The 22,768-nt window shown below is 42.0% G+C and overlaps 1 protein-coding gene across 3 annotated transcripts; it reads left to right on the forward strand.

Moving 5' to 3' along the window:
- The first annotated feature begins 84 nt into the window (after positions 1-84).
- Positions 85-22,097, forward strand: SNAPC3 (small nuclear RNA activating complex polypeptide 3). 3 transcript variants are annotated; one of them, XM_014952611.1, is made up of 9 exons: positions 85-413; positions 7,259-7,336; positions 8,664-8,748; positions 10,624-10,728; positions 11,244-11,393; positions 16,929-17,011; positions 18,151-18,315; positions 19,195-19,302; positions 21,089-22,097. In XM_014952611.1, exons 2-9 carry the CDS (start codon positions 7,266-7,268, stop codon positions 21,234-21,236), a joined length of 915 nt encoding a protein of 304 aa, XP_014808097.1. In that variant the 5' UTR covers positions 85-413; positions 7,259-7,265; the 3' UTR covers positions 21,237-22,097. The 3 variants fall into 3 exon arrangements, with proteins under 3 accessions (XP_014808097.1, XP_014808096.1, XP_014808095.1); XM_014952610.1 differs by lacking the exon at positions 85-413 and adding an exon at positions 1,229-1,560; XM_014952609.1 differs by lacking the exon at positions 85-413 and adding an exon at positions 1,697-3,368.
- The last annotated feature ends 671 nt before the right edge of the window (positions 22,098-22,768 follow it).

Consider the following 22,768-nt stretch of genomic DNA (forward strand, 5'->3'; position numbering starts at 1 on the left):
CAAAGAAGGGCTGGAAGCAGCGGGTTTCTCCAGGCGGGGCTGTGCGGGCCTGGCGGGAGGGTTTCGGCCTGGCTGGGTGGCAGCGGCTGAGGGAGGCCGCCCCGGGAGCGGGGGTGGTCGGTGCTATCGACCTGAGGCTGCAGCGGTTCCTCAAGGTGCCTGGGCAAAAAAAACCTCCACTCCTGAAGGGTTTTACCCTCGTCTGTGCCATCGGGGTTTTTTATCTCCTGGGGAAACACGCGCTGGCGAGGGGGAGCAGCGTTCTGGAGGATTAACACCCCGCTGGCAGAAACTAACGAGTTTACCTAACAAGTAACTACCCGAATCTGTACATGGTTTCTGCTGCAAAATGAAAGGCGTGCCTTATATGAAGAAAAGGAGCCAGGCAGCTGTTTTAAGTCAGCATCAGTTAGGTGAGCTCTGACAACACACACTGCCTGTTGAGACTGTCTGGGTCCCTCGGCCTCCCGTTTGTCAGGGCTGGTGGTGAAGTCAGAGCTGGGCGAATGCATCTTTGTATGGGGGATAGTGCAGTTCCCCCAAGCAGCCTGGGTGGCTCAGGGCCTGGGAAAGAAGAAATGTTCTCTTGTTTTGCACTTGGTAACTTTGCTGAAATTCACAGACCAGTGAATTGCAAACTAGTGTTAAGAGGGGTTGTGACAGCGGGTTCTAAAATGCTAGAGCTGGAAGGCTTTCAGCTCGTGGGAAGAGTGAGAGTCATCACACACCTGTGGAAAAGGCCTTATTTCATAGAATCGTAGAATTGTCTAGGTTGGAAGGGACCTTAAAGATCATCTAGTCCAACCATCAACCTAACTTTGATAAAAACCATCACTAAACCATGTCTCTAAGCACTACATCAACCCATCTTTTAAATACCTCCAGTGATGGTTCCTCAGCCACTTCCCTGGGTGGCCCATTCCAATGCTTAATTACCCTTTCAATGTAAAAATTTTTCCTATTATCCAATCTGAACCTTCCCTGATGCAACTTGAGACCATTTCCTCTTGTCCTATCTCCTGTGACCTGGGAGAAGAGACTGACCCCCGCCTCTCTACACCCTCCTTTCAGGTAGTTGTAGAGGGCAATAAGGTCTCCCCTCAGCCTCCTTTTCTCCAGGCTGAATAACCCCAGCTCCCTCAGCCTCACTTCATAAGACTTACTCTCCAGACCCCTCACCAGCTTTGTTGCCCTTCTCTGGACCTGCTTCAGCACCTCAATGTCTTTTTTGTGGTAAGGGGCCCAAAACTGGACACAGTACTCGAGGTGAGGCCTCACCAGTGCCGAGTACAGGGGGACGATCACCTCCCGAGTCCTGCTCACCCCAGGCAGTAATTCCTGCAGGAAGCATCGCGTTTGATGGGTTGTCAGTAGATCATCAGTGAGGAAAACATGCCAGAGTTCTTTTGCTATCTGTGCAAGTTGTGTCCTTCAGTTACGGTATCTTCAAAGGCACAGAAATATTTATGAGCCATTTCAAATGCAAGATGGAGATTATTCACTTCTATGCACTGAATAGAATGAATATAGTCTCAGATGTGATGCAGAAAGCATAATTTGGTAAGTGTAGCAAAAATTGCACTATATTTTGAGCTCTTACTGATGGCTTTTCCTTCAGTGCTCTGCATGCAAGATGTATATATATATTAAAAAAAAGGGAGGTGGTATATCAGGAGCATGCTCTTCTAATGTTTTCAGAGTTAAACCCCAAATGTTGGGGATAAGATGACAGCAAAAATGACATTACCAATGTTATTTGAGATAACGTCATTAACTGGACAAAGTTAATTTGATAATTGCTGCTTGTTTAAATGATGATACCTCAGAAGAAGGTAGGAACCAAATGATCATACCTCAGGAAGGTGGTAGAGAAAGGTAGGAATGTTTGTTGCTTTAGTAAAAGGCAGGGAACAAACAGAGAATAGGAATAGGAGCCCAGGAGCATGGAGTTTATTGTCTGATCCAAAATATACCTGTGTCAGTATTGTATGTAATGATGAGAGCAAAATGAACCATTAAGAAGTCAAGACTTTCAGGGGCATTTTTAAGCAGGAAGAAGTCAGCATTTACTGGATTATATCTTGCCTTGCCAATAGTCATTCTCACTTTTTCTAATGCTAGCTTAACTAAAACAATGCTTTACTTCAGCTATTCTGGTGACTAGGATAATTTTTTGCAGTTACTAGGCTTAGTAAAAGTAGAGGCTAATGTTACTATTTAAAACATATTAAAAATGTTTTCTGGTGTGGTGGCAACAGTGGGAATTATTTTGTAAGTTTTCCCAGTGCAGATGTAGTCTCTGATTGCTCCTATGCTGTGGCTTATTCTCTGCAGTGACTCTGTTGCTTGAGCCTGTCTATTGCTATTTTCACTTGAATTCCAAGCAGATTTTTTATGCTTTGTTTATTTTCTCCCTTCATAGATTCTGTTGGGTTTTCCCCCCCCCCCCCTTTCTGTTCTGCTTTCTTCAGTCTACAGGCGCTACATTTCATATGCTCTTTGCATTTGTTGGTGATACAGAGCAGTGCTGGCTGTACTGTGGAAAGTGGTGCTGTGTAGTGAAAAGGCCTGGGAAGGCAAAAAAGGACAGGCAATCTTTGATGGGGAGAGAACGGGTCATCTGGCAGCTGCTTGTTGGCTTTGCAGGAGAATGGAGATAAACCTGCACATCCTGGTGTGACCTTTCCCCTGTGCAGGCTGGAAATCCCAATCCCTAATCTCCCTGTGCTTTTGCTTTTAAATTAAATAGTCCTAGCCTCTTGAGTCTCTCCTTAATGTTGGCCAACCTCAAATCGCTACCTCTGATCGCTTTCACTGGCATGCTCTGAACTGTTGGTGTTCCTCCCTTGAGAAGAGGTGAAAACACTACACTACACCAAGATCTGTTCTGTGGTGCCTTGAGGTCACATTGTTGTAAATACAGTTTTCTAGGCACTGAAATGTCACATCCTGGATATAAATACAGATTTTTCAGACTGTGAACTACTTGTAAGGGCACTTCTGGCAAGTTAAGGAGATTTCCTTTGGGTAGAAGACAGATGGGAAGATGTGGATACTCGTCCCATATCTATTTTTAAAATAGTAGCAGGTTAAGAGAATCTTTCATAGGCTCAGGATGAAGTTTTTCAATATCCATAGTTAAATTATTTTTAGAATATAATGACAGTGTATGTTTAAGTATTCTTGATGATTAGAGTCTTCTTGTGAGGAAAAATGATACAATGTTTAAATGCTGTTTAACTCCAGTATCTCAGTGTGTTGTGGTTGACTTTTTTTTTCCCTTTTCTTCTATTTTCTCCCTGTAATAAATTCCTGCAAATGGAATGCACGAAAAAAATTTCCACCTTCACTCACTTGAATTTGACTTGGTAAGAGCTTTGCCTACTGCTCAAGTTGTACACAGACAATCATTATAGAGATCACTTGGGTTTTCATCAGATTTTAAACAGGGGGAAAAATGGTGCCCTTAGCTAGGAGATTCCTTCAGTAATTCTCTTAAATGACCAAGGTGTCGGGAGGGTAAAGTTTTAAGTTTTTTTGAAATGCCTAAGCAGTCCCTGAGCAAAGAAGTTTACCTTGTGCTTCATTATTGATGTTTGAGTGATTGAAGTGCTTGAATATTGGAGATGCTAAGTCATGTTACTCTGTTTTGCCTTCTGAGTGATTTGTTGTGTACCTGTAGGTCAGGCTAAGACTCAAATCAATCTGGGTTTTAGGAAGGTCAAGGAAGGTGAGGCTTACAGGTACCTTATTCTGCTTCAGCCCTGATTCACCTTTTGTTTTATTAGTAGGGGCAGTTGTAAATATCTCTAGGGACGTGTTATAAAGCTGCATTAAGCTAGCATTAGCTTCTTAACGTATTAGTATTTAGCGTCTTGTAGTATTAGTGTCTCAAAGGTGATGAAAGTACTGCCCTTAAAATATATGCAATATACAGAGTAATATAAGCACTGTATCTGCTTGCTGTGATCAACCAAAATACTAAAGCATCTTCTAATTTCTAAAATCGAGAAAGCTCATGCTGCCAGAATATTCTGAGAAAAGCAAAGTCACATTATCACTGATCTCTATTTCCATGTCCAAATTTCCACAGACTTGCCTTTGGCCTTTTTATTTCTAGCCACCTTAAAATATCTTTCTAGGGGCCATAAATTTCATATAGCACTTTGCATGTGTTTTTCAAGTTAGACTCTCAACTGTTGTTCTTCATCACTCTCCTACAGTTTGCCTCAGTGTCCATTAAACATTATGGTCAGTGTTCTCCCCTCTACAGTACCCGTGGCACTGAGTGTATTTGTCTTGCGTGCAGGGAGTATTCTGGGTGGGGACATGGTGGAATCCCATGCTTGTGGATATCAGGAGTGAGGTGTGCCTGGCACACACTTGGTATTGCCTGCACTTTTGCCTGTTAGGTATATGACACTCACTACTTAGCCTTAATTTCTGGAGGGATTATCATATAGTCTCCATTTGTAAAGCCTGGTTTCCTCAGGGCCATGGACTAAATATTAGTGATGTGGTCCCACTGGCTGCAGTGGAGTTACCCAGGAGAAGCTCCAGCGTGGTCTGTGTGAAGGGCCATACAGCAAAGCCTTTCAAGCCTTCAGTGCTTCAAGCCTTCATGACGTATGTCATGAATTATTAGTCTGACTGAAAAAACTCAAAAAGGTGCTCTGCCTGTAACATCCCTTTAGAAATCGAGGGTTTCTGACTTTGCAGGAGTGAGAAGTGGCAAGTGGGCTCGCAATGGTCCACAGAACTTACCAGGGATTCAGTGGCAGTTTCTCTTTTACTAGCCACCTTTCCATCCTTAATAGGAAAAAGAGGAAGCAAGCCAGCTGCTTTATGTGGTGCTGCTTTCTGAGGAATGTTAGTTTTTGTCCTGCACCAGCTGGTTAGTGGGCATGGTGTGGATGCCACAGCCCTGGTGTGAATCTCTGGCCTAGAGCTGTGGGAGGGTGTGAATGCACAAGTATTGTTGGTGAGTTCTGATATCATACATATACATAGAAGGGAAATAGAAAACTGTCACTTTTGATGTAGGTGAAACTTCACAGTAGTAGGTAATAGACGTTTTCAGATCCTGCAAATAACGCATGTGGTGTTTAAAGAGTAAAGTACACAGTCATTTCTTCAAAATGGCAGGTCTTCAAGTGGCCTGGGGCTTTTTAGAGAATGGGGTCAGTGTGCAGGAAGACTTAGATAAATAGTCTGGTCATGCTGGTAGGGTGTCTGTTCCACAGAAGCATCAGTTGTGAGTTGCTTTACCTTTTAGGGGCTATGCATTTCTTCATTAGGTAGGCTATTCTTAACGCTCATCTATGGAGAACAGTCCCATCTAAACGGCTGATGCTTGCTTTGTGTCCCCCAAAGTGCTGTTCTCCTCCTTTTTGTTAGTTAAATTACTATTCCCCAGCAGTGGTTCAGTCTGCACTTCATACAGGACTTGATACTCAGTTGTCTCTGCTGCCACTTCCTCAAGTGGGAATCTAAGGGTAAGGTTGATTCTCTTTCCAAGAAGTTGTGCTTAATTCCTGCATAGTTTCCTTTAAAATAGTGCTTTGGAAGGAACACACTTTCTCAGTAACTTAAAAAGAACAGTTTTCTAGTCGGGATGAAATCTCTAAGACAGGAAGGTTAAAACTCTTTGTGTGCTGCTGGGTGGTAAGAAACTAACTAAACAATACTAAATTCACATTATCTTTAATACAGAGTAACTTTACTGAACTTTATCAGAACTAGGCAATCTACTCACAACCAAAGTTTTGTCTCTGAGTGTTGCTTATTGTCAGCTGATAACAGTTGAGTCCAGACTTCTATGTCTCAATTACTTTATATTCTTGTGCAGTTCCACTCTAAAGGCTTATTCATTACTGCAGTGATAGTATTATCTAGCTTAATATTGTGGACATGGGGAATATTACCAGATTATGGGGAACAGTATAAGATTTTATGGAAAAATAAAACATACAGTCAAATAATAAATTATATTGAGGATAAATAGCAAACTCCAAAAATTTTTCCTGGACTTCACCAATGGTTGGTTGTCCCATAAATAGGTAGGTTTGTGCTAGAGTTTACTGGGATTCAAACTGTGCATGGACTTTGGCAGTGGATTTAGGCAGTAGTATAAACCCTGCCTTTATGTAGTCTGCAAATGGTAGAGAGACACGAGAGATCAAGTCTGATTCAAAGCAGGTGATGTTTCTCTGTTTTAAATAATATTTTCTCAGACTGTTTTTAAGTTAGGTAAAAGTCTTTTGTCATTCATACAAAATTATTACTGTCTTTGAGTCAGCATTATTCTGTATATTTCTCAAAAGGTATTTGATACTATTATAGTGTCTAATCTGATGCCTTCAGATAGATTGTTTTGGTCTGATTGTAGAATGGCGTAGAGGAACTTAATGTTATAAAACTGTGGCAGGGGAGCGGATATGGTATCCCACAGGATTCAATTTTTGTGGTGTGCTTATGGGAAATTACATCCTCATTCATGTTATGAAAATCTAACATTCAGTTTAAATCATTGCTGGAGCCAAAAGCAGTTCCACTATTCCTTCCCACATCCTGCAGTGAGTTGCACCACAGCAAAAAACTATAGTTAGCTTTACTTTGGATTCCCTGCAAACTCAAGAAGAGTGAAGCTGAAAAGGGTCTGCAGATGGGAAGGACAGAAGGAAGAATGGGCCTGTCGCTTCTAGCAGAAGTGGTGTCTTACTCCCACTGGAAGAAATGTGGCATAGATTAATACCTTAAAACAGCAGTGACATCTCGTGTGATGTGGTGGCTTGCCCATGTTTGTACCTTGCGGGGTTGGGGGCGGGTTAGCTTTGCCATACAGGTTGATGATTCTTGTTGATTGAATCTATGTTGCGATATATCATTAGAGAATCAGAGTAGGTGGATGACATTTGAAAAAGTGGCATTTTTAGTTTATAAAAAGTATTGGACACACATTTGGAATGGGTCTTGTTAAACCTCTCTAGGCAGCTATACACCATTAGGCAGAATGCAAAATAGAGATAAAATTTACCTGATCTCTGTGAAAGCCAGATATAAACTCCAGTGTTCTTTGTCTTCTGGTTCTTTATCTTAACAACAATACTGCCCTTTTCCCCTGATTTAGGCTATACAAGCTGTATCTTGTTGATTCACATTTTGCTGTCTGTGTTCCTTTTAAGACTAGCTTACCTCATTTTTCATTATGAAGTAAGTGTGAAAAAATGTATAATAGTTATTTTCTTTGTTGTCCTAGCATTGATATGTTAATGCCTTCTGATAAAGAAAAGGACCCGGATGTTATTCCTGAAGATAGCAGTCTTCTGACTCTCCGGTATGTTGTCACATTTGGTATGTTGTCACAGTACTCTGATCTGGGATGGGGTGGAAAACAAGCACAAAAGCCTAGCTGGCTGCTTGTGCCCTTTCCAGGCAGTAGTGCGCTTTCTGAAGCAGTGTCCTGAAATACTCTCAGGGCAGAAACACCAGTTTATGATAGGATAATTGGTATAAGCCTTCTGCTTGAATGTTACTTAGGAGGTTTTTTATTGAGGTACACAGAATCTGCCATCTTTCTTATTGGATGAGTTTAGGATTTCTGGACCTAGGTACTTTTGAACTAGCGCCTAAATTTGGACCACGCAGGGTACTTCTCCTAATCGTGTGTGTGAGGTTTCTCCAAAGCCTTGTGAAATAAGTCTGTATCTCTTACCTCTAGTAACCCACAGTCACATTGAACCAGCCAAAGTGTGCAGGGTACTTCTAATCGTGTGTGTGAGGTTTCTCCAAAGCCTTGTGAAATAAGTCTGTATCTCTTACCTCTAGTAACCCACAGTCACATTGAACCAGCCAAAGTGTAAGTGCTGAAGTTGTAGCCATGTACCTCTTTATCTGAACCCACTCTATAGAATTCTGTAAAGATACTGCTAGTGCGTATCTATAAAGATACTACCTGTGGATTTCAGAGGCTGGGCAATGTGTTAAGTTTCTATCAGTGAACTTTGAACTCGTAGTTGATTGGTTGGTTTGGGGCTTTGCTGTACTTGAATTTCAGTTTGCGTAATTTCAGTCTTAACACAAGAAACGTGTTAAGGTTGTGATCAGTGTTAAGTCTAATTGTTGCTGAAAAGCTTCAGGAAGGTCTGGAGGGTAAATTGACTTTTCCCAGAAGTTAAAAAAGATTTCGTGTTCTTGCAGTGGTTAAATACATCTATTCTAGTAGGTATTCTATGTTTGATAATCTTCCTTCATCAAATGATACTGAAGTTGTTTTTGGAGAAGTCTGTGGTCATGGGGTTGAGAATATTTGGGGGTTTTCTTGTTTCTGTTTTTCTTGAATATGAATTGAGTTTCTCTGAAGTGGGAGGGATAGTCGAAACAGGTTCCTCAAAGTTACCAAAGCGTTCTGACTAGGAGAACCTCTTCAGACAATATGTAATTTTCATGTTAGGGGAAAGAAAAATACAGTCTGAAATCCACAAGCCCGCCTGTGTACTACCAAGTCGGGAGACAAGATTATTGTAAGTTTGTCATGCTAAGACAGCCAGAAACCCTGCTCTTTGAAAGCTGCACTATAGTAGCCCGTCTTGTTTAAAAATACACCTGGGGATTCTCTGTGGAAGTTGTTGAATGAAATTTTGTCCTGTGTTCCTGCCCCGCAGAATTAGAAAGAAGGCATTAGAGAGGAGAGAAGAAACAATCGTTGTGGATCGGGCTTGCAGACAAGAAACTCTTGCCTATGAGATGGTAAGTTCCCTGTCGTTTTGTAGGATCTCAAGAGAGTTCAGTGCAGCCAAAATCCACCTTCTGGTTGCCTTTTTAATCACTGTGAATCTGTGTGCACTTTAAACGTTTGCAGGTATGAGTTTGCAGGTAATGATTAAGGACATTTTATGGAAAGATAGGACAGGAACTCTGCTCTTACAGTCTGTTACTGCCGGATGTAGTAAGAAGGAGCTCCAGCTCGTTACCACTTTCATTTGGCTGCTACTAAAGCATTGTGTAGGTAATCAAGCTTACTGAGCATCATGTGAACATACTGCAGACCTAGACAAAATGCATAATGTTTTTTCTCCTGAAGTCCTGTTGTGGACTCTAAGCTTTAGCGTAGACTGTGAGCTAGTTTCTGCATGGCTTAAAGAGGAAGACAGTAGGAGCATAGTGTCAGTAAGTTCCTAATCTGAGCTTTGTAACCCAAGTTTCTCAGCCATTCTGAGCTGTCAGGAGCCTGGAGTATAGTGATCAGTCCCTCAAAAGACATCTTGGAATTCCTTTAACTGTGCTTAGTATCTCTTTTTTAAGTTTTCCTGTTTAGGACTTTAATAGTTGTGAAGAAATCTTAAAGTTTATGAATTCTGCAGTGCTGGAGTCTGTGGCTTGAACAAGCAACCCATGAACTACTGTAAAAATTAGGGACAGAGGTGTAGTGAGGAAGAAGCCTCACTTGTGACTAAAAAACATTCTTTCCTGGTCTGTTGAGAGTGATCTTGTTTCAACTGTCCAGAGGCTCAGGCAGATGATATAAAGAGCACATATCAATTGAGATAGAACAACCGTGCTGGGGTCTTAGCCTACGGTATAGCAGAGAAAATATTTGCAGTAGAAATCTTCATAAAGGGTTTTGATGAATGGCGTCTTATTTCTGTTTCTGAAGAACGACCACACGGTCAGTTTTGCATCCTTTAAGCAAGCTGTGATAGCTGTTTTTCGTGTCAGAGCTGTAGGACCACAGTGTCCTGCAACAGGATGAGCGCAATAAGAAACATGAGCTTGAAATGTGTTGTGTGAAGAAGGGAGGTGCAAGGGACAGAGCACAAGTATCTCTGAACTGAAGCGTCACAAAAGTACACGCTTGTGTTATTAAATCTGAAGAACACTTGGTGCTGGTGGGAAGTGTTTGTGCTGCAATATTCTGTCTTGATTTGCTGACAAAAGAGGAAATTGACTGCCACAGAAAAGTGTCCTCCTTCATTCTCACAGCTGAGCGATGTCTTAAACACAAAATAGGAAGGAAATGTGGAAATGCTTTCTTTTCTTTTCCGAAACATAGTAGTGGGGCAAGAGCCGTATTGGATTTTGGTTTTGGGTTTTGGAGAAATTGAGACCTCGGCTATGTCAAGCTTCCCTAGTGAGAAGAAGTGTTGTGCTAATCTTGATTTTCATATACTTCTCCCTATGACTGGTTTCTAGGTCAGTCATTCTCAAATTGAGCGTTGCAATCCTCCTTGACCTGTGAAAGCATTCAAAGAGCATTTCAAGGCATTAAGTGGTGGAAGTTGGTAGCAGCTGGGTTCCATGAGGGCAGAGTGGCAGCAGGCTTTAATTCCTTTACGCAGGGCCTCTCAGTAGCCAAGGAGTAGCCAACTATCTCATACTTACTGAAAGCACCTCAGCTTCTCCAGAGCTGAGGAATGAAGGAAAATGCTTGAAATCCGTAATTCCAGCAGTTTCTCACCTTTCCATCGTGGAGGAAGTAGGCTGTTATCAATTCAGAAAGCTACACAGTCAAAAATGAGTTACAGTTAGAACAGTGGTTCTCAGACTTTTATCCAGGTGCTATGATACATAAGTGATTGCCAATATAATAAATATATATATATATATGTATCTTTATTTTTCTAGGAGTCACATGCAATTGGAAAGAGGCCTGAAAATCCAACAGATCTAGTTGAGGAGGGAGAACTACTTTTGACTCTGAACATCTTCTATCCTGTCATATTTCAGAAGGTCGGTACTAAATTCTCTAGGTTGTATTCTGATGTCTCTTTCCTACTCACATAATAATCTTGCTCAGTTAAAATCAGTGAGTCCACTGAGGGAGTGTGGTAAACCTTTCAACTGTGGTAACTTCTTAAGGTTTTTTCAAAATGTGACTTCTATTCTGTTAGTGGTTTACAAAAGGAAATTTTTACAATAATTACTCAGCAGTTAATTGATTTCACAATAAGCTCAAAATCTGAAACTAAATACATGAAAACTAAAGTACTTTTTCTGGATTTGGGATGTGTGCTCAGACTTTCTGTCTTTCCTGCACTTTCCAGTGGGAAATGTGACTTTTGATTGTTTAAGTAAAACTAATAAATGGTGGTTAGGAGAGGCTGAGGCAAGATGCTGTTAAAAATCTGTTACAGGGAGGTGATGTGCCATATTCTGCCATTAATGACCTCAAGCTGTCAACTGAAGAGCGGTACGATGCTGACAAGTGATTTTTATTTGAAGCTTGTATGCTGTTTTCTTCATAGCACAAAGATCACAAACCGTATCAGACAGTCCTTGTCTTGGGCAGCCAGAAGCTTACTGAGCTGAGAGACTCGATTTCCTGCGTCAGTGACCTCCAGATAGGTGGTGAGTTCAGCAGTCAGCCAGATCAAGCACCAGAGCACATCAGCAAGGTAAAATCTTCTATGTGGGACCCTATACATGTGTAGGAGCTTTGAAAACATACAGAAGAGAGGGAGACAGAGTTCTGTTTTGTTGTTTTTTCTTCAGCACTAAATTCAGCTGCATAGGTTCTGCCTGTGGGTTGCATTGCCGGTAAATACTTCCCGGTGGCATAACTAAGCTGACCTGTTTTGTGTGGTGTCATGAAACACATAATTCATGGCAAGGCTGCAAAGTAGTAACAATAGCAGTGAGTTCTCGCATGGTTGTATCCCTGTAGACTAACTACTTTGAGAAACACCAGAAGTAACGGAAAGCTAAGTGTAGACCATCCCCTTTGGAATTTAAATGCTTTGGTGTTTGCAGCTGATCCGAAGTAGGAATGAAGATTATTCCTCTCTCCCACAATTGCCAGGTGTTCTCTGGGGATTTGCAAAAAGGGTCAATAAAGTACTCTAATTGAAAATACTGAAACTGCATTGTTTTGATACTATATTATATCACATATAAGATATATATCATATCACAGACTGGGTGAGGTTGGAGGGAGGACCTCTGGAGGTCAGCTATTCCAACCCCCCTTGCTCAAGCAAGCCACCTACAGCCAATTGTCCAAGACTGTGTCCAAATAGCTTTTGGATATCTCCAAGGCTAGAGATTCCACAACCTCCCTGGGCAGTCTGTGCCAGTGCTTGGTCACCCTCACAATGAAAAGTGTTTCCTGATGTTCAGAGGGAACCTCCTGTGTGTTGCTTGTGCGCATTGCCTTTTGTCCTGTCACTGAGCACCGCTGAAGACAGCCTGGCTCCATCACCTTTGCATCCTTCCTAGAAGTATTTGTATATGTTAGTAAGTTCCCCCCTGAAGCTTTTCCTTTCCAGGCTGACCAGTCACAGCTCTCTCAGCCTCTCTTCATAGGAGAGATGCTCCAGTCCTTTGTCTTCACAGCTGCTGTGGAACTCTTTCCAGTATGTCCATGTCTGTCTTGTACTGAGGAGCCCGGAACTGGACATAGGACTCCAGGTGCAGCCTCACTAATGCTGGGTAGAAGGGAAGAATCACCTCCCTCAACCAGCTGGCAATACTTTGCCTAATGCAGCACAGGATGTCATTTGCCTTCTTTGCTGCAAGGGCGCATTGCTGGCTGATGGTCAACTTGGTGTCCACCAGGACCCCCACCTCCTTTTCTGCCAGGCTGTTTTCTAGCTGAGCCCCCCCCGGCATTTATTGGTGTATGTGGTTGTTCCTCCCCAGGTGCAGGACCTTCTCTTTGTTGAACTTCATGAAGTTCTTGTTCGCCCAGTTTCAGCCTGTCGAGGTCCTTCTGGGTGTTAGCACAATTATCTGGTATATCAGCCACTTGTCCCAGTTTGTGTCAGCAGCAAACCTGGTGAGGGTACTCTGCCTCATCATCTAGATCATTAATGAAGATGTTAAACAGAACTGGACTGTGTATTGACCTCTGGAGTACTCTGCTCATTACTGGCCTCCAACTAGACTTTGTTCCACTGACTATCACCCTTAAGGCCCAGCTGTTCTGCCAATATTATATATTGATAATTTATATTATCAATATAATAGAAATCAAATAACATGTGCTATACAGTCTGAGAAAAACCAGACAATGTTGTATATTTGTATACACAGTGGTGGCATATTCTTATTTAAGGAGACTGAAAGACTTCCCAGATACTAGTCTTCTCATTTATGTAAAGTAAATAGAAGAGTCTTTCTACCACTATCTGGTAAAGCACTAGCTGATTACTTCAGAGATCAGAGAGGTCTCAGGCTCTGCTCCTGGGCCTGCAGAGGAGTCATGTGAGGCTGTCACAGCCTCAATAGAGTTGACATTAGGCTTCCTCACATCAATAATTTCCCCAAAGTGCGCTAAATACATGAAAACTAAAGTACTTTTTCTGGATTTGGGATGTGTGCTCAGACTTTCTGTCTTTCCTGCACTTTCCAGTGGGAAATGTGACTTTTGATTGTTTAAGTAAAACTAATAAATGGTGGTTAGGAGAGGCTGAGGCAAGATGCTGTTAAAAATCTGTTACAGGGAGGTGATGTGCCATATTCTGCCATTAATGACCTCAAGCTGTCAACTGAAGAGCGGTACGATGCTGACAAGTGATTTTTATTTGAAGCTTGTATGCTGTTTTCTTCATAGCACAAAGATCACAAACCGTATCAGACAGTCCTTGTCTTGGGCAGCCAGAAGCTTACTGAGCTGAGAGACTCGATTTCCTGCGTCAGTGACCTCCAGATAGGTGGTGAGTTCAGCAGTCAGCCAGATCAAGCACCAGAGCACATCAGCAAGGTAAAATCTTCTATGTGGGACCCTATACATGTGTAGGAGCTTTGAAAACATACAGAAGAGAGGGAGACAGAGTTCTGTTTTGTTGTTTTTTCTTCAGCACTAAATTCAGCTGCATAGGTTCTGCCTGTGGGTTGCATTGCCGGTAAATACTTCCCGGTGGCATAACTAAGCTGACCTGTTTTGTGTGGTGTCATGAAACACATAATTCATGGCAAGGCTGCAAAGTAGTAACAATAGCAGTGAGTTCTCGCATGGTTGTATCCCTGTAGACTAACTACTTTGAGAAACACCAGAAGTAACGGAAAGCTAAGTGTAGACCATCCCCTTTGGAATTTAAATGCTTTGGTGTTTGCAGCTGATCCGAAGTAGGAATGAAGATTATTCCTCTCTCCCACAATTGCCAGGTGTTCTCTGGGGATTTGCAAAAAGGGTCAATAAAGTACTCTAATTGAAAATACTGAAACTGCATTGTTTTGATACTATATTATATCACATATAAGATATATATCATATCACAGACTGGGTGAGGTTGGAGGGAGGACCTCTGGAGGTCAGCTATTCCAACCCCCCTTGCTCAAGCAAGCCACCTACAGCCAATTGTCCAAGACTGTGTCCAAATAGCTTTTGGATATCTCCAAGGCTAGAGATTCCACAACCTCCCTGGGCAGTCTGTGCCAGTGCTTGGTCACCCTCACAATGAAAAGTGTTTCCTGATGTTCAGAGGGAACCTCCTGTGTGTTGCTTGTGCGCATTGCCTTTTGTCCTGTCACTGAGCACCGCTGAAGACAGCCTGGCTCCATCACCTTTGCATCCTTCCTAGAAGTATTTGTATATGTTAGTAAGTTCCCCCCTGAAGCTTTTCCTTTCCAGGCTGACCAGTCACAGCTCTCTCAGCCTCTCTTCATAGGAGAGATGCTCCAGTCCTTTGTCTTCACAGCTGCTGTGGAACTCTTTCCAGTATGTCCATGTCTGTCTTGTACTGAGGAGCCCGGAACTGGACATAGGACTCCAGGTGCAGCCTCACTAATGCTGGGTAGAAGGGAAGAATCACCTCCCTCAACCAGCTGGCAATACTTTGCCTAATGCAGCACAGGATGTTTGTCTTCACAGCTGCTGTGGAACTCTTTCCAGTATGTCCATGTCTGTCTTGTACTGAGGAGCCCGGAACTGGACATAGGACTCCAGGTGCAGCCTCACTAATGCTGGGTAGAAGGGAAGAATCACCTCCCTCAACCAGCTGGCAATACTTTGCCTAATGCAGCCCAGGATGTCCTTTGCCTTCTTTGCTGCAAGGGCGCATTGCTGGCTGATGGTCAACTTGGTGTCCACCAGGACCCCCACCTCCTTTTCTGCCAGGCTGTTTTCTAGCTGAGCCCCCCCCGGCATTTATTGGTGTATGTGGTTGTTCCTCCCCAGGTGCAGGACCTTCTCTTTGTTGAACTTCATGAAGTTCTTGTTCGCCCAGTTTCAGCCTGTCGAGGTCCTTCTGGGTGTTAGCACAATTATCTGGTATATCAGCCACTTGTCCCAGTTTGTGTCAGCAGCAAACCTGGTGAGGGTACTCTGCCTCATCATCTAGATCATTAATGAAGATGTTAAACAGAACTGGACTGTGTATTGACCTCTGGAGTACTCTGCTCATTACTGGCCTCCAACTAGACTTTGTTCCACTGACTATCACCCTTAAGGCCCAGCTGTTCTGCCAATATTATATATTGATAATTTATATTATCAATATAATAGAAATCAAATAACATGTGCTATACAGTCTGAGAAAAACCAGACAATGTTGTATATTTGTATACACAGTGGTGGCATATTCTTATTTAAGGAGACTGAAAGACTTCCCAGATACTAGTCTTCTCATTTATGTAAAGTAAATAGAAGAGTCTTTCTACCACTATCTGGTAAAGCACTAGCTGATTACTTCAGAGATCAGAGAGGTCTCAGGCTCTGCTCCTGGGCCTGCAGAGGAGTCATGTGAGGCTGTCACAGCCTCAATAGAGTTGACATTAGGCTTCCTCACATCAATAATTTCCCCAAAGTGCGTGCATGTCACCATGCCTAGTCTCTCAGCAGGAGCTGTTAATGATTGGTGTGCATTCATTCCATTTGTTTGTTTTCCTCAGGCATGATTGTGAATTTACACTCATGTATAGGCTTAGTGGTGAGTCTTCACAATAAAATTTGGATGTTGCTTCAGCAGACAGGTGGAGTAGAATTTTCTTCCTTTGAGTCTAGGAAGAGAGCAGCACCATGACCTGCAAGATGTATGTTAGCTTTTCCTAATAGGGAAAGTAACTTCTGGCAAATTTAAGGATCTTAGAGACTGATTGAAATCAGAATGGTGCCCTGACATTCTGCAGGAAAGAGGCTGTGTAAGTTAGCTGTTGATGCCAGCTTTCACTTCAAGAGAAGAGCAGTTTGAGTACACAGACTGAGTGAAAGGATCAAGTTGCTGCTCTCGTTGGTTAAGTAAACATGTGTAGCTTGTCAGATGATACAGAGAGAGTAAGAGAGACTTTTTGGATATTATTGGGATAAATTGGCCTGACTTCTATTTCGTTCCTGGTGCTTTTGGGTTTTGTGGTTTTATTCTTTGCTTTTTCTTCATTGGGCAGTAATAAATGGGATGAAATTTAACAAGTGAAAATGCAGGATTCTGCACCTAGGATGGAATAACGCCAGGGACAAGTATATACTGGGAGAGGAGTGGCTGGAAAGCAGTCCTACAGAAAGGGATCTGGGGTGCTGGTTGACTTGAAGCTCAATGGCAGTCAGCAAACCACATCCTGGGGTGCATCAAACACATCACAACCAGCCAGTCAGAGGATGGGATTATCCACCTGTGTTCAGCATTGGTGCGGCCTCACCTTGAGTACTGTGTGTAGTTCTAGACCTCTGGGCCCCACAGTTTAAGACAACTCTCTTGACCAGCTAGTGATGCTGTGCTTAATGCACCCTTGGACACACCTGGCCCTTTTGTCTGTCAGGGCACACTGTTGACTCATATTCAACTTGCCATCAACCAGAACCCCCAGGTCTCTTTCCTTGGGTTTGCTCTCCGGCCTCTCATCCCCCATTTCGTCAATATACAATATGTCTCTAATTTTCATTTTTCTCTTAATATAATTTAGATACCTAAAGTGCTTGTTTTTTGAAATGTTCTTGTTTAAGGTGTTTAATCCCTCATAACACTAATACAGACTTATCTGTCTCTCTCTCTCAGGATCTCTACAAATCTGCTTTCTTTTACTTTGAGGGCATCTTTTACAATGATAGAAGATATGCAGAGTGCAGAGATCTGAGCAGGTACAGTATTTGTAGACATTCAGTAAGGAAAACCTTAAGAGTCAGGAAATTTATTTCATTTTGCTTATGATTTGTGGTGTTTTAAAGACTGGAATGTCTAGTGTACAACACCAGAATCGACTTTTTGTACCATCTTTTCATGTTGAATTGATTTTTACATAGAAGTTTAAATTTACTTGCTTTACTTATTCCTTCCACTCAGTTTCCTTCTGAAAAGGGGATGAATACATTTTTCCCTGCAAATCCCATTTTTCTCTGTTGGGATGGGATTGTTGTGGAAGGTGCCGGGTGCCAGTATGTACTGGTTTTTAAGTGCCCTCCCTAGTTGTGATGACCACCAAAAGACTTGTCTGTGAGGTAGAAGATGGGTCAGAAAGACAACAAGCTCAGCTGTGTAGATGTCAGTTGTACTGCTCAGTCTTGAAAATATGCTGAATGCCGTCATGGGAAGTCAACAAAGGGACTATGTGGCTGTTGGAAAAAGAAATCTGAGATGACATTGCCAAGAGTCTCAGGTGTCTCTTGTTTGAAACTGTAGGTCACACTGGCTGAGCACAAGTCATATCCATTTAAAATACACATAGTAGTGTATTTTATAGAAGCATGGACTTGCTGACACACTAGTGAGATTCAGGAGATCAAGATGTTAAAATGGATAGTATGGAAGAGCTTTGAATTCAGACTCTGTTGTTATCCTAGACTTGGTGTGTGACTTCAGAGAAATTAATTATTTTGTTCATTCTCCTTCTGTCTGTGAGCAAGAATAATGTTCATGGGAAGGGCTTCCATATGCAGCTTGTAGAAATGAAATGCCTTGTATGTAGGAGTGTGCTGAAAAGCCAAGAATTAATTGCAGCAGTTGCCAGTGCCCTTCCAGTACTAAATTATGGAAATGTAACTGTGCAATTGTCATCTTTGCGTTTCTCTTTGGCACAAACAAAAAAAGCTTTTTAATACTCTAAAACAAAGTTATTGACCAAGGGAGCAGAAATGACCCGCTGATAACTTGAATTACTAAAATACTGATTTTCTTCTTTTTAACTGTATCCCATTGAAGAGTTTTGCATGTGCCGCAAGGCCTTCCTTTTCTGTGCATTCAGTTTTTAGCACTGCTATACTGATGACCTTTCTGTTTTCAGAACAATTATTGAGTGGTCAGAATCTCATGACAGAGGCTATGGAAATCTTCAGTCAGTTAAAATGGAGGACTACACTTTTAATGATTTGTCCCTCAAAATTGGCTTTCCATACCTTTTCTGCCACCAAGGGAACTGCGAGCACATCATTATCATCACAGATATAAGGTAAGTTACTGCTCTTGCAAGAAAGTAATCTCCGTTGCATTTTTATTTTTTTTTTAATGATTTGTCTGCATAAAAAGACTGCTTTCTAATTAGTATGGCATGACTGTTGTATGTGAGGAACGGCACCCACAGTGCACGGCTCTTTCTGTGTGGAGACGGTGTGTGGTAGGTTGACATACTGATTCTGGAGCACCAGGGAGCAGAACAGTGCTTCTGGCTGGAGTCAACTGGACTTTTTGTTTTGGACTTGGTGCTGAGGGGTAGAAACTGAAAAGAGGTACAGAGGAGTGGAAATAGTGGGCTGGGATGGACAGGGAAGGAAAAGGAGGAGGAGGTGATGGTGGCTGTGAGGTGGCAGCCACGTCAACAGTGGAACTATTGTGTATACTCTGCTCAGTGCACTCCTCTAGTTGTAGTGGGTGACAGATCATTTTCAGTTCCCAGAAGACTGATGTACCTAAGCATTGTTAATAAATGGTGCCTCCCAAGAGGAATACAACCCAAAGAAGGGCATAGAACTTGCAAGTAGATAATCTCAGGATAATAAGCCTCTAAACATTCACCTGGTGATGTTTTTGCCTGTTAGTCTATGTAGGAGATAAAAGCTTTGAAAAGACCATGTGAAGCAGGTGGTCTGAAAACTTCTGAGTTACTACACAAACTGAATTTACTCCTGACCATAAAATCCACGGATGGTGCAACTAGCAGTCTAACTCCAGGTCTTCCATCTGTGTTAAGAAATGCTAAGCAAAAGTCTAGTCATAGTTTACACAGGAATTTAAATCATGCTTTATCTTCAGTGTCCGTGTTTATGTTCAGATAAATTCCAACGTGGCTGAGTCTTTATTGTATTTTATGTATTTATTTATTTCCCTCAAGGCTCATTCATCATGATGACTGCCTGGACAGGAACCTCTATCCCTTGCTAATCAAGAAACACTGGTTATCTACCAGAAAATGCTTTGTGTGCAAAATGTATACAGCCAGGTAACGCTACATTCTTGATCCTTTTAAGTTGGCTTCTTAAGTAAGTCTTTGTAGGTGCTGCTGCTGAGTTTAAAAAAAAAATAATATCAAAGATCTGTATGCATTTGATAAGGTGTGTGAACAATCTTCATTCAAATATTCTGAAATCTTACCCTTCAGGCAGTTGTCCTCTGTCTTCCAAGGAAAAGGCCTCCTTCAGGTAGCATTCATATGGAAATGATAATTCAGGATGATCAAAATAACTGAAATGATGAAGAGGTTAATTATTTGGCTTCAGTTCTTTTGCATACATAGAGTTTGGGTCTCAATCAATTACTTTTGAAAATGTTACTTCTGGGGGGAAATGCTGCATTTTTCCCCTATGACAAGACATGATTCAAATTCATTTGCCAGAAGTTGTACAGAGCTTTCACTAAATCCAGCATTTAAGAAGAGGGAAGTATGGATCGGCTCAACTTTAATTTAGTAAAATCTAGAAATTTTTAAAAAGACATGTAGATTTCTCCACAAGTAAACTCATAACCTCTACCTGAAAACTTTGTGCTTTGCAGCTGTACTTGAAGGAACTTTTTGTGATGCACAGATTTGCTGCAGTTAAGAGAGCAGAACGTGGATTCAGTGCTCTTTATTACACAGTTTAGTGCTGTTTACTTGGACATGAGAAAGCCTTTCAGTAGACATAGTAGAAATTTCTCTAAAGGGATTCTGCAGGCTAGGCTAGGCTCCCTGATTTTATAGGTCTGAATGATTTATTTACGAAAATACCCACTGCCCTTTTTTCCCCCCAAGCACAGCTTACACTCAGCCTCAATTTGGCACAGCAGCTGTGTCCTTGTTATCTTGCTCGTTTGGCCTTAGACTTCCCTGGAATTGGGCAAGGAGCCAATTCTGCTTGTGGTGGGAGCCCATCCTAGTGCTCCTAGGAGAGCCCCTAGGATGCCTTCACAAGTGACTGTAATCTGTGAGGCATAAGGGGAGGTGGAGCCAAAGGGTCAATATGGGGGAAAGATGGGATGGGGAGGGCATTACCAGAGGTGATGTAAATGCATTAAATTAAAACCAGGATTAAGCACTAAGCTTAAATGGGGAGATGCTAAACCATGGATAGCTGAACTGCTTTGCCTGGCTGTCCTGCATGTTCTAATCTGTGCCAATAGTATCTTTAATCACTAGAGGCCTTGAGCTGACATGGCCTCTTGAGTGCTACCATCATTTAATTGCTTGTTGACATGGCAGGCCCTCTTTGTACTAGCAGCTGTATTCATGTTAATTTCAGTGCTTGTTGGAGTAAGCAGCAATCCTCTCCTTGTCTTGTCTGCATCATCCAGGCCCTTCTTTTAGACTTGTAAATGGATTTGGGTATTACTCAGAGTAGTTTGGGTCAGTCACGTGTCTGCTTTATATCATGCTTTTGTATCTTCAGGGAAAATGAGATTTATCTTTTATGACTTAAAATGGCCATATGGAAGACAGAGGATTCCTGTTAATTTTTTTTTAGTTTTTTCTTGTAGCGCACTGTACCTGCTACACAGGTTTGAGGAGTTCCTCAGGAAATCCTGCTGTAGCAATGTAAGATAGCAGCTGGGATTGACATGGAATGGATGTGGAGTTTGGAAAAGTGTTGTATGCCTGGGGTAGGAGATATGCAATAGAGGTAGTACCTGGTCAGTATAACATTAATACTGATGTTTATTGCTGTCATCCCCAGCTCTAAGTAGAATGTTGAGATATTTGTCACAAATGTGTTGGACTCACATGGAGAACACTTGTATTTTGTAACCCGCAGGTGGGTAACCAACGATGACAGTCTGGCACCAGAGGATCCTTGTTTCTTCTGTGATATTTGTTTTCGGATGCTCCATTATGATGCAGAAGGCAAGAAACTAGGGGAGTTTCTTGCATATCCTTATGTTGATCCTGGGATTTTCAACTGAAACTGACATGAGCCAGAACGATTCCAGTGAACTGTGTTGGTGAACCTGTTGCTCTGGCTGTTAAACCCACCAGACAGCTTGGGTTCTGAGCCTACCGGTGGGTTTTGGGTTAGGCTTTTAATCCTCTCTCCTGAGGTGGAAGGAGCCCTTGGAAATTATGCCATCTTGTTTGGTGGCACCTCACACTGTATTCTAAGGCGGCAATCGGTGGGATTTTTATGTGTGGCAGGTGGGTTTCTTTCTTCAGCACGAGGGAGAAGGGAGTGGCCAAAATGTGAATGTATTCTTTCATTAAACTAATTCTGCCTCCGTATGCTATCCTTCATCCATTGCTTCTTTCCAGTAAAAAGTTATGGTTAAATATATTTCAAAATTGCTGTCCCTGCAGATTAAGAAATTTTGCAAGGGTTAGTCCCATACTTCCAATAAGGCAAAGAGAATCTGGCCACGATCCGTGTGTGGGATTTGAGCGCATTGTGCACGTAACTACCAAACGGGGAACGTGTATTAGAAGCTGCTGTTTGTGTGTTCGGGCCCTGGTTCATATTGAATGATTGAACTTAAATGACAAATGCAAAAAAAAGGTTACACTAAAATATAGTTTTTAAATATACTGTACAATCCAGGAGCTGTCACAGGACAGCTGGGTCTGGTCTTGATTTAACGTGTCTTTCTGAATGAGTCCTCTGAGTGGAATCCAGCAGTGCACCCAGCTGCCTGTTTGTAGTCAAATTTCTATGTCACCAGCTGGATATTTGTGTTTTGGCTACTTGTTAAATGCTGTTAGTGTTTCCGTGATCAAAACTTCTAAGCAGGTTTATTACTGCATGATGGAAAATGACAAAATTATTTTTTTACTAATCTCTGTGTGTTTGGTATTTATGTCTTTTTTCTTTCTTTTTTAAAGCAAGAAAATCAGCAATTTTTTCTTACAAATCCTTTGTTAAAATAATTTGGATATAAGGGCATGGAACTTGGAGATGATTCGAGTTATATTTAAATGAAAATTTAAGGGTCCTGCCTGCTGACTGGTGAAGACTTGTGTCCGTACCTACCTTGGGGAGCCAAAAGGCTGGAGTATTAAAAGCTGCAGTTGAATCTGTTGGATCCAAAAAACATTAACCTGGATCTGTGATTGGCTTTTTGCTTTGATCTTTTTTAAATGCATAGTGATTTGGCCAGTATCTTCTGTAACTTATTTCAGACTTCCAGAGGGTCTTGGAGATTCTCTCCCTACTGAAAAGCTTTTGCCTGGCTGACAAGACGTCGACCAGTTGATCGACAGTCGATCTGTTTCTTGTGTTGAGGAAGAGGGGAGGCCTCTCTGATTTTACTGTTGGTGTAAAGTTCCAAAGCAAAATGTGATTCATCCAGGCAATGTCAGTTTCCACTGCTAACTGGGCACGTGTGGCATTATCACAGCAGTCCTCCGTGCACTTGAATGATGAGCAACTCAGCAGGGCTGCACAGTATTTTAAGCTGTAGTGACACTGACTCGAAGTAGGAATGCTCATGTCAAAGCTAGCCCTGCT

Source organism: Calidris pugnax, unplaced genomic scaffold (genome assembly GCF_001431845.1).
Source record: "Calidris pugnax isolate Ruff unplaced genomic scaffold, ASM143184v1 scaffold208, whole genome shotgun sequence".
Lineage (NCBI taxonomy): Eukaryota > Metazoa > Chordata > Aves > Charadriiformes > Scolopacidae > Calidris > Calidris pugnax.

What these genes read in the sequence shown, in the direction of transcription:
- SNAPC3 (XM_014952609.1), top strand. Translation starts at nt 3,319, where the DNA reads ATGGAATGCACGAAAAAAATTTCCACCTTCACTCACTTGAATTTGACT. An exon ending in AAACTCTTGCCTATGAGATG is followed by an intron (nt 8,749 to 10,623) that starts GTAAGTTCCCTG and finishes TTATTTTTCTAG; the next exon opens with GAGTCACATGCAATTGGAAA. An exon ending in GAGTGCAGAGATCTGAGCAG is followed by an intron (nt 17,012 to 18,150) that starts GTACAGTATTTG and finishes TTCTGTTTTCAG; the next exon opens with AACAATTATTGAGTGGTCAG.